Source organism: Panicum virgatum, chromosome 3N (assembly GCF_016808335.1).
Source record: "Panicum virgatum strain AP13 chromosome 3N, P.virgatum_v5, whole genome shotgun sequence".
Taxonomy (NCBI): Eukaryota; Viridiplantae; Streptophyta; class Magnoliopsida; order Poales; family Poaceae; genus Panicum; species Panicum virgatum.
The window spans coordinates 64,582,325-64,597,026 of NC_053147.1; the positions used below are offsets into that span (position 1 = coordinate 64,582,325).

Sequence of the window (14,702 nt, forward strand, 5' to 3'; positions counted from 1 at the left end):
GCCCGCTTGTTTTTTTGGGGTTTTGGCAGGAAAAACCTCGCTCAAATTCAGCAGCAAAAATCGATCTCCGAAAGGCGAGAAAGCGCATGAAATGGGATTTTGTATTGTTCAGATGAAAAAAAATGAACCTGTAAATGTCACATTGTATATGCTGGGACATATTTGAATTATTAAACATTGATTAATTACAAAATAAATTACATAATCTGTCTGTAAACTAGGAGATGAATCTAATAGCTAATTAATCTTTCATTAGAGCATGTCTTACCATAGCTATTTAGTGTCTAATTACGATTTAATTAAGTTTATTAAATTCATCTCGCAATTTACAAGCAAACTGTACAATTAGTTTTTTATTTCATCTAAATTTAATATTCCATATATTATGCTGCAAGCCTACAACATTCGATACAATAATTTTGAAATTTGAATTTTGCAACTAAACAAGGCTGAGTCAAAAGCCGTACGGGCAAGCCGCCGGCATCTGTGACAGCAGCTGCCAAAATCAAGAATCTGTGTCTGGATTGGACAGCTGCAAATATGCATAAACCTGGCACCGTGTACGTGTGTGTACAAAGTGCATTCCATAATTTCCTTTCCATTATAAAAAGACAGATAAGGCAAATAAAAATATGATTGCAATTAGAATTCCATTGAATACATACGAACATAACAGATAAGTCAGCAGATACAACATCAGCAGAGGAGATTTGTTGAACCAAAATGGACCCAAATCCTCGCTACGACCAATTCGACTGTACTAGGGGTAGGGGATGCGTGAGACCTGCAGGTTTGCTGTTAGCTGACGACTAGCTATAGTTACAGAGAATGTGTTATGTACACTTGGTTTTGCCCGCATCGGCCCTGCCGTGTCACCGGAAGGACGAAATGCTTGGAGATCTGCTGAAACCCGGTGATGTTGATCCGTCCTTTGCCCCAGATCTCAAAGACGATGAGTCGCTCTGGAGCTCAGATAGCCGGGCTTTTTCTCTCAACAGTTTGCACTGCACAAGTTGCAAGTTTCAGGCATAGTATATTTGCTGTTCTATCTTCACTGTTTCACGGGGAAAAAAAAACTTAACCACAGAGGCTGCTTCGAAGTGATAACACAAAGCAGCCAATTCTAATAAGACAAACATTTGCTCTGTTTCTTTTAGGGTACCAAACTTACAGTAATATCTTTCCCAGCATAATGGAAGTTAAGTCAGCTAAATTCAGACATCATACCTTCAACTTTAGGTCCTCAACTTCACTTTCCAAAGATGGAATACGGCACTGGAGCTGGTTTAAACATTCCAGAGCTTTCAGAAGACTTGCGTCAGATTCAGGGTTTGCAACTCCAGCTACCTGTAGAATTGTTTGGTCATGTAATTTGGCAAACCTGTATCAAGCACAATATAATATTACTTCCAAGAAAAGAATAATCATACATACCTTTATAATGCTTGTGCATAAACTTGACAGATTTTCTGCCAGTTTGCTTCTATCTTGTTCGCTTTCCTGTTCACAATCAGACAGTATCAGTGTCGCCAGTCGTCACAACTGGCATAACTCTTTGACAAAGTAGTAGAAAGTAGACGCACATCTAATTTCTTCCTCAAGAGCTCTTCCTCTTCGATCTGCTCATACGGATCTTTCCCATTTGAAACCCTGTAGCGCGCAAGCTCTTCCTTTGTACGGGTAAGGATGGAACCTAGCTGTTGCAGCTTTGCACTTAGCTCTTCATTCTGCCTTTTCAGCAGGATATTCTCTTCCTGTTGAGTGGTTGGAGAATGCATAAGATGATCACAGAGGGAAACATCAATGTTCACAAAAGGGATGATCAAGAGGGAAACACCAATATTCACAAAAGGGCGAGTACCAAAAGTAACCAATACCTTTGTTTTGACATGATGATTGATTTGAAGCTGAAGATTCTGTTGTCTGGTAAGCTTCTTCACTTCATCTTCAAGATTGAGAATAATGGTTTTGTAGTTTGTATTCTCAGCCTATACATGTATCAACCAACAATAATTGCTAAATATATCATAAGAAAGGGGAAATAAACATGGTCTTTCTTTTGCAATCGAAAGGTAATTTTCTGTACCTTTAGCAACTCTTTTTCTGCAACCATAAAGTGTTCTCGTTGTCGTAATTTCTCTATATTAATGCGGGCAGCTCCAAGATCTGATTGTTTCTGATTTATTTCGTCAAGTCAACTGTACCACAAAATTAAGACATGTAAGTCACTAGCTCACTGTAACCTATTATTGGGATTCTAATAGAGTAATAGGTCACAGATGGTGAAGTCCCCACCTCTGTCTCTCTTCAATGAATTCATCAAGCTGCTTCTTCAACTTCATCAGCTCATTGGACTGCTGAACATTTATGTTCAAGTAAATGACAAGAGGAGGATAAGTTGAAGAAAAACTGTTGTGGTGAACTTACCTCTTTAATTTCCTGTGCTTGAGGAATGACCGACTCAGTCGGCTCCATCTCTTTCTGGTTGTCAGCTAGAGCCTGCTACATAGTTCGTTTAGATGCATAACTGGAAATATTTTTACAAATGTACAAAGAAAAAAATTGTATTCTCACCGCAAAAGTTGTCATGTTCATTTTAACCCCAAGCATGTCACGAATCACATCGTGTGTCATGCTCTCGGTTGTAGCTAATCTCGCGTTCAGCATGAATATCTTCAAACAAAGGAGCACATATAAGTTGGTAAAATAATTGAACACAGAAACAAAAAGTGGAATGCAAAGAGTAAACTCACCTCCCTTTGTCGGCTAGCTGCTATACCCTCAAGTTCCACAATACGTTTCTTTGCAGCACTTAGCTCTTCATCTTTCTCAGAATTCACTTGCTGTACAAAGCCAATGCCGATACATTTAAATGGAGAACCTGAACCCCGAGGTTTTGAGCTAATCTTTTCTTGTCTTGTGGAGCAGGTATGTGCCAAGGAATTGTCGGTCTTCACCTGTTGTGCCATGGCCTCCAGCTCCATCAACTAACCAGATCACATTTCATTAGCTTTCGTTAGAGGCAGAGTTGTTAATAAGTTTAGTTCAAAACAAACACAGACACAACACTTACCTTCTGCTTGTATTCTCGTGCTGCTGCCTCAGCATGAATATTTAACTCTGAGATATGTGCTTTGCACTGAGCAATCTACAAAGAGAAAATAAAATCTTGATGAAACCTACAACCGGGACTGAATGACTGAAAGTTAAGAGGACTAATTAAACTGTGCAAGTGAGCTGATAAACGATTAGCAAGCCTACCTCTGACTCCTTTTCAGAAACCTCCTTCTCAAGTATTCTAATACTCTCCTGAGCACAGAGGAGATCATTATGAATATCTGTTGGGTGTCTGCAAGAGCATCAAGGTTAGTGGTGACAGTTTCTGTTACAGCTGTAAGTATATGTAGCATGTAGCAGAACTGCAAGGTATAAAGACCTGGACAAGTCGGCTAAATCGACCATTCCATCTTCCATAGAGCTCTTAGATTTTCCAGAGCATTTGTTGGGTGTCTGCACATTAAGCATTTGTTGCCTAACTTTCTGCAGCTCCACTTCTAGTTCTTCTCGCTGCATTCTTTGCCTCTCTGCTTCTTCCTTTACTATGTCGACCTTATGAGAAATAAGCAAAACCATTGTTGAGAAAAACACACTTTCAAAAAAAATGATGAGAGTACAGTAATTACTAAATATTTAAATAAAAATTAGCACAACTTACTTTGCTTTCCAAAGCACACACAGTATTCTCAAGTTCTTCAATCGACCTCTCCAATAGCTTGACTTCTTCATCCTTCCCTTCAGCATATGCCTTCTGTTCCTCTGCTATCTGCAACTTTCAATGAAATCGAAATGATTTTACCGAAACAAGAATACAATATGTTTTAAGGAAGATACAATATTTTTAATGATAAAATATGTTATGAGCACCTGCCGAGATTCTGTAGCAATTGCTTCACTTTCTTCAGCAAGTGCCTGAGCCATCTCCAGCTTCTCTTTCAAGATAAGCAACTGAGTGTCACAGCATTGCTTTTCATCTGAGAGTTTGGAGAAGTCATTTTGCAAACTCTGAAGACAGATATTCCTCTCGTCAATGAACCCTCTCAACTCAACTAACTCTTCTTCAAGTCTTCCATTGGTTTCTCTTTTATCAGTTAACTCCTCCATAGCATAACTAATCTCTCCAATATGCTGGAGCTGTGATTTCAGTTCAGCATTCTCCATAGAAACAACGTTTAGCTCATCAAGCTTTTTTACCAGTTCCTCCTCTAGGGCAGCAACCTTGTTATTACTCTTCGAGATTCTAGCTTCTAATTGTTCCCTATCAGAGATTACATCATCAAGTTCAAGCGATTTAGATGCAAGATCTTGCTGTAAAGATTCTATTGCTTTTCTCAACCCCATAAGTTCAGCAGCTTGATCTTTTGCTACAGATGAAGACTCTTGTAATAGGCTAAGATCAAATGATAAACCCTTTGTTAATTCATCTTTCCTTACTAATTCAGACTGGAGAAGAGAATTCTGGGTACTTAACTCCTCAGCTGATACCTGAATGATGTCTAATTCATTGGATAACTTGCTCACCATGTTTATTTGCTCATTAATGTAATTGTATATGTGATCAGTAATCAGTTGCAAGCGGCTTTCAATGGTGAGAAATGACTTATCCACCTCAATGTTAGCCATCAATTTAGATATGCACTGTTCCTTGCACAAAATATTCAAAATTTCCTGCTTCAACATTTCATTCTCAGAGCTAAAATAATTTTCTCTTGTAGTGCTCAGATTAATGGCTTCGGTTGTCTGTTCCAGCTCTCTACATATGGTTGCATGGGAGCGTTCCAACTCCTCCAAAGCTTTGTTTTTTGTATCTAAATTTGTTTGAAAGGATATGATGCTAGATTCTAAGGAGGGAATTAAAAAATTAAGTTTTATGCTTTCCTCATTCATGGCATGCAGATTTTCCATAGCTTCTTTACTAATTTGCTTCAGGTTCTCCAAATCAGCCCTAATGGAATTGTTCCCCTCATGTAAAATGCATATTGCAACATTCTCCAAATCCTGGTCCACTTTCCACAAAGTTGATTCTTCCATCAGTCCGTCAAGGATGTTTGTAAATATAACTCTTTGTTCTTGCAGATGTAGTTTGTGTTGCTTCAGTTCTGAAGCCAAAACAGTAGACTCGATGTCTTTTGCGATCATATTTGTCATCACCAAATCACTTCGATAATCTGCAAGCCAATGGCACAACTCAAATTCACTGCAACCTTTAATGTCAACAAAAGGTATGGAACTATTCATTTGGATCAGATTCAATTCTATAAGCATTTTGTTCTTCAACATTCCATTGAGAACCAAAGCTTCATCCAGTTGGTGGCGCAGTTCTTCCTTTTCTTTGGATTCAGCTGCCAAGGCACTCCTGTTTGTAGCATCAATCTCTTCAATCAAAATGGAGAGCTCACTATACATGGAATTTGACCGTGCCACCATTGCTTCTTCTTGTGCTTGCAAATGCAGAATCTTCTTCTCAAATGAATCTAACCTTGTGTTCAATTTGGTTGCTTCTTGTTCCTTTTTTGCAATACGACTGAAACTGTTGTTGATATCAAGTAATAGTTTTCCTTTGAGAACACTACACATTTCCAGTTCATTCTTGGCTTTGTCATTATGCTCCCGCAGTTTAGATATCAAAGAATTAGATTCACAGAGCCCACGTTGAAGGAAACCATTTTCTGCATTCAGCTCAGTGATTCTCTCCAAAAGAATCCCCATGTGACAGAGATGCAACACGGAAATAGCACAATCTTTTCCAATTATCTCCAACCAATTCTCCTCCAACCATGTTCTGGCCAACTCTGCAAATTGCTGAAGCTTTTCCTTCATCCATTCAACATCAGAAGAAACAAACTCAAGCTTCTCTATTAATAAATTCCGTAAAAGTCTAATGCTATCTTCCAGCTCAAGAGCTACCTCATTTGCTTCAAGCAAGCCTGATTGGAATTTCCTTTCCATAAGCTTGTAACTTTGTTCCTTCATATCAAACAGCATCTTTAATCTACTAATTTCACTTAGCATGACATCCTTTTCAGCAATAAACAAAGCTTCCTTTTCCTGATACCTTTCTGCTTGATGTTTTGCCTTTTCATTCACTTCAACCAGCGCCTTCACTGTAGAATCTGCATCGCTTATAGTTGCTTGCGCTTCTTCAAACTTGGCAGTAAGTGTAGCAGACTCAAAAGATTTCTGGGCCACAAGAAGTTTTGCGTCCGAAACCTCATGCTCAAGTGCCTGAAAGAATATCATGTTTATGATGTTAAGCTTTCAATATCTAGACTTGCATTCTTGCATAAAGAATACATAGATAACTAGACATGATCAACCACGGTGAGGAATCCAGATCAACTAATAACTTAACTACTTAAGAAAAGATAAGGACTTGCTGGAGGAAGTGCATCCATGGTGCCTTGCTGAGGCCCAGGAGCTAAGGACAAAACGGTTTTAGCAGCAGCTAGATGCAAGGATCATCTTTTCAAAAAGTGTGAATGTAACTCAGAAAAACTGTTGTAACTCTATGTATCCTTCATAATGCATGACACGCTCTTCTCCTGTGTGTTCAAGAAAAACAAAGAAAAGATAACATAGTTATCGATCATAGACTCTTGTAGTTATTATCCACAACAAATTAACATATTATTTATCATTCATGTCTTTCAGAGCCAAACATAGTCATGTCGTGTATCCCATATTCAACATTTGATAACAACTGAAAGCTTGCAATTCAGATCACCAAAGAGCATCAAACACTATGGCATACACACCCTTGAATTCTTTTGCTAATTCTGTTAATGAAGGGTGTGTGACCATTTGGAACCAATCGGGCAAAACCAGGTGACCCAAAGGAGTTATTTTACAACAAACCACAAAGCATCAACGATTGCTCTCCTTTGTGCAGGGAACATATATTCTACTTTTAACTGTCTAACATAAGTATACAGAACAATAGAATTATTTTACTGGAGGTCAACTTTTTTGCAAGAAAGAAGAAAGGATACTGTGAATAAGCTAAAATACTATCTAACTGAAAAGGAAGATAATATGTTGCTAACAACGCACAAAATCTTTTCAAAAAGGGGGAAAACTTTAAAAGAGAGCATAATGGCCTTTCAAATGTTACCTCTTTTTCCTCATTCCAAGAAATAAGTGATGCATCATTTCCTTGTATCTTTACCTCCAGCTCTTTCAGTCTAGCTTCATAATATCTTTCTGTTTCAATCATCTCTGCGTTCAATTTAAAGACCTCACTCCTTAGGTCTTTCATTGTTTTTTGACTCTCTTTCAAATTTTCTTTTTCTTGCAGATATTTAGTCATTTGAGACTGCATCATCTTCATTCCTAGAACTGTAAACTCCATTTCCTTACTGAGTTGGCAAAGAACCTCAATATTTTGCTGCTCCACAGGTTGGAAGGCTTCAGGTTTCCTAAGGTCAACCTACACCATGAAGTTAAATATGGTCATATCCTGACTGCCACTCTTAATTGACATAAATTGATCACTGCACTGAACTTACTGACATATAACAGTGGATTGTGTGGTTCACCTTGTACCAAATAACAAGAGCATTAGCTTACCCAATCCTCCAATTTCATGTCTGAATTTTGACAAGTGGTCTCTTCTGGGCTGATAGAAAGGTTTGAGTGCAATGTATTGAGTCCGGCTCCAAGCTCACGTATAATACCATTTGCCTTCACAATTTCTGACATCAGTCTTAACAAAATAGTGAACTCTTCATTTTTCAGCTTCTCAATAGCCTGGTCCTTGACCTGATTCTGACTCGACAAATGAGCTAAATAGCTCTTTGACTGGTCTAATTGTGACTCAAGCCGATGAATCTCTTCTTCCATCTCCCTATGTAAAGAAACATAGTTTTGTTCAAGAACCATCTTCTGCACAAATGTTTCAATGGATTCATCCAATAAAAGCTCCATTCTGTGAATTCTTTCTAGTTGCTGACTGTTCACATGTCCTTGTTCAGATACTTTTGATCTTAAAATATACATTTCTTTTTCTTGATCACATTTTTCCTGCTGGTGTACTTCATTTATAGCCTGCATTGCTCCTCTTAAGGACATTAACTTCAAGTCTAAATCACATTTTATATTATCTGCCTCTTTCAATCTGTTCTGAAGCTCTTCAAGTAGCTCATCTCTTTCAGATATACCACGACACATCTTCTGGACTTGTTCCTCCACCCATTTTCTTTGAGAAAAAGACTTGGAGATAGAGGCAACCTGATCAGAAGCTTCGCTTAGAGCTGCATTTCCATCCGCAAGGTTGATTTCAATGTCAGCAGCTAACCTGTTCCAGTCATCGGTCAACAGTTCAATTTCCTTTTCTTTGTGCTCAATCACAGAAGAAAGGCTTTCATTCTTTTTCAACACCTCAAGTAACTTATCGTTCAACTGCATTATCTCTAGCTGAAGTTCATCTATGCTTTGTTTCGCTAACAGATCTTTTTTGTTGCTTGCATCTAGCTGCTGTTGGACTGATTTCAGCTCTTCCTCTAAGCGCACAATCACCGCAGCTGTTTCAACCTCCACCTGTCTGCGGACTTCATCCATTTCTTGCTCAGCAGAACAGTGAGATGCCTGATCCCTTTGGTACATTGTATTTAAGTTTCGTACCTTCTCCAGTGAAGCTTGCATTCTTTTCAGCTTTGTCTGCAAAGGTGAATCTTCATTATCATAACACTTCAGAAGTTGTGTTTTGGGTTCCTCTTTGGTCAGGTATTCCTGTCTACGGAGGATGTCAAGCTCATTGTTTAACCTTGAGATCTCCATATCCCTCTTCTCCAAAAGCTCTATGCTTTGCTGATAATTATTCTTCAGCTCATCCAATTCATTTATCAACATAATCTCCTGTGATTCAAGAGCTTCAATAACAAATCCTGAGCCATTCAGTTCCCTTGCCAAGGCCTCATTCCGCTTACATGCTTGGAGAAAATGTACATTTGCTGATTGCAGCTCATCACCTAAACAAGCTATTTTTTCCTCAACTTCTGCACGGGATGTTCTCTCTTCTACAAGAATTGTTTTTATAACATCCAACTCCAGCTGCAGATTTAATTGCTCATCCATCCTTTTGAGAGTCTCATCAAAACAGTCTTCCATCTTTGCAGACGTATCAGAATCAAATTGGTGCCACGGAGATGAATTCTGTCCACAAAATCAAAAGGCACAAAGTTTAGATTATTCTCTTGTCACCATCACCACAGGAAGTATAGATAAGTCCAGACTTAGAAGAAGATAAGAATATAGATAAGTTCAAGCAGTATTGTGCATACCTCAAATACCCTAGGCTGTTCCTCCTTTAAGATTTTTAGAGAATTTAATTCTTTCTCAAGATCAGCCATTTCCCTGTGAAGTGGTTTATTTGCTTAAATAACAGAAATTTCAATCAAGAGGAACTCATGGTAATGCTTATTATGCAAATATGCAATTACCTTGTTAGTTTTCTGTTTGATTCTAAGCAAGCTTGCAGGTCACCTCTACATGCTTCTAATTCTTGGCTGGTCCTTTTTAACTGGACATGAAAAGAGGGATAGAACAAAATATATTAGTACATATGGAATTGTTAACTGTTTATTTTAGTCAATATGACTAACAAGAAACAGATAAATCTAGAGGCCAAAAACATACCTCCATATCCATATTTACAATTTCAGTATCACTTTTAAGACCAATGCAATGCTGCTGGCTGTCCTGAAATTGGAAAAGAAACTTGGAGTAAACTGATAGGGAAATAGGTGTGCACAGAGAATTTAAAGAGGAACTCAACCTTGGATTTGGCAGGAAAGATATTTTGTTGCTCAGTTTTTATCCTTGCTTCAAGTATCTGTGAAACCTGTCAGTGCAAGGAACAGTTACTTAAAAGAAACAGTAGGCTGTACCAATTATATTACAAAATAAAGTTCAATATATGCCTGATTTCGAAGTTCAGCAATTTCATTCAATAAGAGCTCCCTCTCCCCTTCATCGAAGAACTCTTGGGACCTATAAATAAACCAAAGTTATTTTACTCCAGTGCAACATTTTCGTCTTTGAGTGAACAGTAGGATCACCCGCTTAAATTCCAACATATGTGCATGCTGATCAAGACAAGACATACCTCTTCAGTTGGCTTGAGAGACGAATATTTTCTAGCGCAAAGCGAGTTACTTCGGGATTTTTATCTTGTCTTTCCTTGAGAAGGTCAATTTCTTGTGACAAGGTTTTGTTTTCTTCCAGGAGATATGATTCTGCTGGCAATTTTTTGTTCACAAGAGCATCCATCCTATGAATCTTCTCATCTCGAAACTTAAGCATCATCTTAGCAGACCGTGCATCATGCTCTCTCTGGCGAACCTATGCATGAATCCAAAAAAATTATGTCAACTCGCAAAATTTATGGGTGATTGTTAGCGAAGTGTTTTTGTTGTCACAAGAAACTTACCAATTCATTCAACTGCTCAATTTCAAGTTCAAGTTCCCTTATAGTGTTTTCTGCAGCTGATTCTCTCCGTAATGCTCCTGCTAATGCTCCTTCCAGTGATTTCAACTGCAACAAATTTATGTATCAGCAAACAAATTTAGTTTAATTGATGACTTGAAATGTGGAAAAAGTCTTTACTGCAACACACAAAGAAACAACACAGAACAAAGCCATGTAACTAGGGATGTGTCTGCATGTTCATGCTGAGTAATATTAAAATCTCAAAAGAAATGTACAACTCTGAGGGGCATACGGCATGTAAAACTAGAAGTCATGAGATACAACAGAAAAAAATATGACAGCTTACCTGCTTATTTGGAATTTGTAAATCTTTCAAAGAGCTTCTGTTATTGGCATCATTATCATTCTTGTCATACACACTACCATCATTAACATCACCTCCAAAAATATCAGCAGTGAATGATAACGATCTGGTGACATGTTGACGCTTGAAGATAGCAAGCTCTTCCTGATAGATGGCCATTTATTTAGTTTAGGATGAATGTTATATGGAACAAAAAGTAGATCTGAAATTTTCCATGCATCACCTTTAGGAGACGTATCTGATGTTGCAAAGCTAGCACATCTCCGGAAGCATCTTCATTCACAACCGCCTTAAAGTTCGAATCAGAAAGAATTGAAAGTTATTAGTAAATTAAAACTTTTTGGAAAGAAGATAAACAGACTGAACAGGCATATACTAACATTGTTCTGAATGAGCCTTGCACGCTGAGCAAACTTTAGGGTACTAAGTGTTTCGTTAGCAGAACTGTATGAACATCCAAAAAGGAGATATTACAATACTTAACAAGTTCAAATACATTTGCCAAGTTAGCCAGGACATAGTTAAGGAATTCATTACCATACTGAAGGGCTGACATTTGCAATTATCATAGTTTTTGAGTTTCCTCCAAGTGAATCCTACATGTCAAAAGCAAAATAATTCATGCATCAAGGGAACTCAGATATAGTGAAGAGTAATATGACGTGTCAATATTATTACCTGGAGAAGAAATGTCAATCTTGAGTCCCTATAAGGAACATGCCTTTGTTTCCCATGCGCAAGATCAACTAAATTCATTATCACAAGACTGCAACAGACAATTTGCAACAATATTCATGGTTGAGCAATAGAACAGAGAAATTTCTTTTCATGGAAAATACATCAGAAAGTTTTTAGTCATAAGCACGAACCCAAGTGTTGATAACGATTTGTTGATATTAGCAGCTTCCTTCAGCCGCTCACCTTCTGCACCAGATGTCCTCTGCCTGATTCAAGTGGATTCACAAGAATTAGGACTGAGCTGGGCACAGTATACTGTGAGAAAACTGACCCAATTGTCTTCCTACCTTTCAGATCCAGCAAGGTCAACAAGATTTAATCTTGCAAACCGTAAGTTAGATGCTGAATCTTTCTCCCACCTACTCTCAATGATACAAGTGAAAACACTGTGGGAGCGGCTACTCTCACGATTCATATTTGTAGAAGCCACTTTCCTATTTGCAGAACCCTAAAGCAGATTTCGGGGCAAGCATGATATTTTAAATACAATAAGCTAACTGAGAATATTCAGAAGACTGAAGATCATAACACAAATGTACTTACCTGCATTAGCAGTTTTATTATGTCACTGACACAGCCAACTTCGAATTCAGTCAAATTTTCAACATACACTTCCTTCCTTATATCTTCTCGGAGCTGCACATCATCTTTTTCTTAGTACATATAATGGTGTCACATTGAAAGGTCATATCAACTTGAAGCCACAGCATGAAAGCTTACTTGGAGATTAGAGGAAGAAGGATCTAGAAGATCTGTAATTTGCTCATTATATATCTCCAGGAAAGAACACTTGCAACTGTACTTGAGCTTCTCGTCCCTCCTGCTCTCTTCTTCCTGCAATGTTGGATTTCCACAACAACATGGGAATTATGGTACGTGCCATACTTTCCTTTTTGTGAAAAACTGCAGGGCAGTTCCCAAGCACTTTTCCATTTACAAAAGCAATGATATCTTGAAAACAATGAGATACATGGTCATCTAATCAGTTATAAATAATGCATTATTTATATTCAGAATTGCAAAAGAGAGGAACATTACCGCTCTAATTCTAGCAAACAAGAACTCAAAAATGTGTGGTGTCATTCCTCGATCTGGACTAGGCCTCACTTCCAGATCACTTATTTCACCAAGCATTGTATATGTTTTTCCACTTCCAGTCTGCAAACAATTGAAAATTTCAAAGGCTAGAAAACATTCCTTTTGCAGCAAGTAAATCAGGAATTTGATAAAGACCTGCCCATAGGCAAAAACACAGCTGTTGTATCCAGCCATACAGTTCTCAACCATTGGTAAACCAGCAACTCGAAAGAGCACTTCCTGCAAATGCAAAACTTGGCAATCAACCAAAGCCCAACAACCATATCTGAATCACAAGTCAAATTGGCTTCAAGCTAACCTGGTCCACTGTTTCACAAGCAACATGGTCAAAAGTAAAACGAGTTTCCGGATGCCCAATCCATGTGATGCTCTGGGCACTTTCTTGTTTCAAGCATCGAATGTAACTATGCAAGTTCTTCTCGTTATTATTTAGAGGGCGCACACGGATAACAACCTGGAAAATGAACCACAAATGAAGAGTGTTTAAAACTGAAAGCTCACAGAGAAAGCAAAAGGAAAAGAAAAAGAAAAACTCAACCAATTTATGTGTTGGATACCGCACAATCAGTAACTGAGGAACATTATTTATGCTACTCTACACAATCATAACTAGATCAGCACAGGTGCTAGTTTTTGCCCATTGGATGCATCACCTATTTGTACATTAAGTAATATACTAAAAATTTCAGTCTCTATCTTCCATCAATTGTGTAATCTGGGAGCAAGGTACATAACATCTACCCATACATAACCATTGAATTTCATGATAATTCGTGAATGTCCCAAGATATCAGCAAAAGATTTGCAAACGATATAGTTCACCTGCACATTGTTGTCCATCCAGAACGAGGGGTCTTCCCGGAGCTCGAAATGAGGCACCTCTGCGGAATTCACCACCGTCGCTGGCCCAAGTGAAAGCGGCGCCCCCCTCCCTGACGTCGAGAAACCCGTCCCCAACCCTGCCACCCTGGGCCCGCCGCCGCTCATGGGCGGCCTCGAGCCGCTTGTCCCAATGCCGTACGCCGGCTTTGTCACGCTCTTGGTCGGCGTGCTCTGCGTGGACCCGCCCTCCGAGGCCGCCGGCACTGGCGCCTTGCCGCGATGCGCGCGGGGTGTGGTCATCGCGCTGCCGCTGAATGCGGTCGCCCCCGCGCCCGCCCGCGGCGGCAGCTCCTCGCCGCGGGGCGGGACCCACCCGAACCGGCTCCGCGCGGCGGCCTTCTCGGGGGTCCGGAACGGGAGCTTGGAGGGCGTCGGCGCCGGCGACTCGGGCTTCCGCTTCAGGCCGGACGCGGGCGGCTGGATGGCGAGCAGCGGGGGCCGGGAGGCCGCGCCGGGGTCCGCGGCGACGGCCGCCACATCCGAGGCGTCGCCCGGCGCGTTCTCGTCGTTCCCGGCCTCCGAGGCGGAAGCGGCCCTCGCCGGAGTTCGGCGGGGCGCGGCGAGATCCCGCACCATTCTGCGCGGCACAGCACGGAAGCTTCAAAGCTCGGCACCAGAGGAAACAATCCCCCTCCCGAAACGAAAAAAAAAAGAAGAAAAAGTCTGGAGGATGAGGCGGCGGATGGCACACCTGAGAGGGGCGGAGCTAGTGGACCCGGAGGTGGTGGCGGCGGTGAGCAGGAGGACGGCGAGGCGGCGAATGGTGCCCCCGCCGCCGCCGCGTGCGCCCCCCGGAAGCTGGAGGAGGAACAGGGAGTTGAGATCCGCGTCAGACGAGCGGCGGAATTTCAAATTCCGACGGAGCGAGTGGAAATTCCAGATCACGCCGCGCGCGACGCCCCTGGTGGAGTGGAGCCGCAGGACGAAGGTCGGAACCACACGCAGCGCGCCGCGAGCTACCCCTAGCTAGTAGTGGAACCCCCTTCTAGAAGGTTCTAGAACCCTCGCCCCCTCCCTCCCTCCCCCCTCTCGCTGTGCGCCTGTGCCTGTGTGAAGAAGAAGAGATTGTGACTGGGAGGGAGATGAACCGGGGGTCGAGCGGCGAAATGTTATGCGATGGGATGCCCGTTGGAGAGA

At 40.6% G+C, this 14,702-nt stretch overlaps 1 protein-coding gene across 6 annotated transcripts; it reads right to left on the minus strand.

Moving 5' to 3' along the window:
* Positions 1-1,876: 1,876 nt before the first annotated feature.
* On the minus strand, positions 1,877-14,551 carry LOC120666731 (kinesin-like protein KIN-12F). Of its 6 annotated transcripts, none has more exons than XM_039946649.1 (34): positions 14,257-14,550; positions 13,506-14,142; positions 12,982-13,137; positions 12,819-12,902; positions 12,624-12,743; positions 12,306-12,419; positions 12,129-12,221; positions 11,873-12,033; positions 11,717-11,791; positions 11,526-11,613; positions 11,385-11,443; positions 11,228-11,291; positions 11,071-11,136; positions 10,830-10,991; positions 10,484-10,588; positions 10,160-10,395; positions 9,975-10,044; positions 9,830-9,895; positions 9,691-9,753; positions 9,495-9,574; positions 9,336-9,408; positions 7,624-9,207; positions 7,169-7,483; positions 3,925-6,282; positions 3,716-3,823; positions 3,437-3,609; positions 3,262-3,349; positions 3,074-3,148; positions 2,754-2,987; positions 2,575-2,673; positions 2,428-2,499; positions 2,296-2,357; positions 2,087-2,198; positions 1,877-1,988 (listed from the first exon to the last, which is right to left on the minus strand). In XM_039946649.1, exons 2-33 carry the CDS (start codon positions 14,139-14,141, stop codon positions 2,195-2,197), a joined length of 7,743 nt encoding a protein of 2,580 aa, XP_039802583.1. In that variant the 5' UTR covers position 14,142; positions 14,257-14,550; the 3' UTR covers positions 1,877-1,988; positions 2,087-2,194. The 6 variants fall into 6 exon arrangements, with proteins under 6 accessions (XP_039802583.1, XP_039802584.1, XP_039802582.1 ...); XM_039946650.1 differs by having other exon boundaries at positions 2,296-2,354; positions 2,428-2,502; XM_039946648.1 differs by having other exon boundaries at positions 2,428-2,502.
* Between the last annotated feature and the right edge of the window lie 151 nt (positions 14,552-14,702).

Coding starts and splice junctions, on each gene's coding strand:
- LOC120666731 (XM_039946648.1), bottom strand. CDS start 14,141: ATGGTGCGGGATCTCGCCGCGCCCCGCCGAACTCCGGCGAGGGCCGCT. Junction 11,792..11,872: donor GACCTTGCTGGATCTGAAAG/GTAGGAAGACAA, acceptor CACTTGAATCAG/GCAGAGGACATCTGGTGCAG. Junction 11,137..11,227: donor CAAGGCTCATTCAGAACAAT/GTTAGTATATGC, acceptor TCGAACTTTAAG/GCGGTTGTGAATGAAGATGC.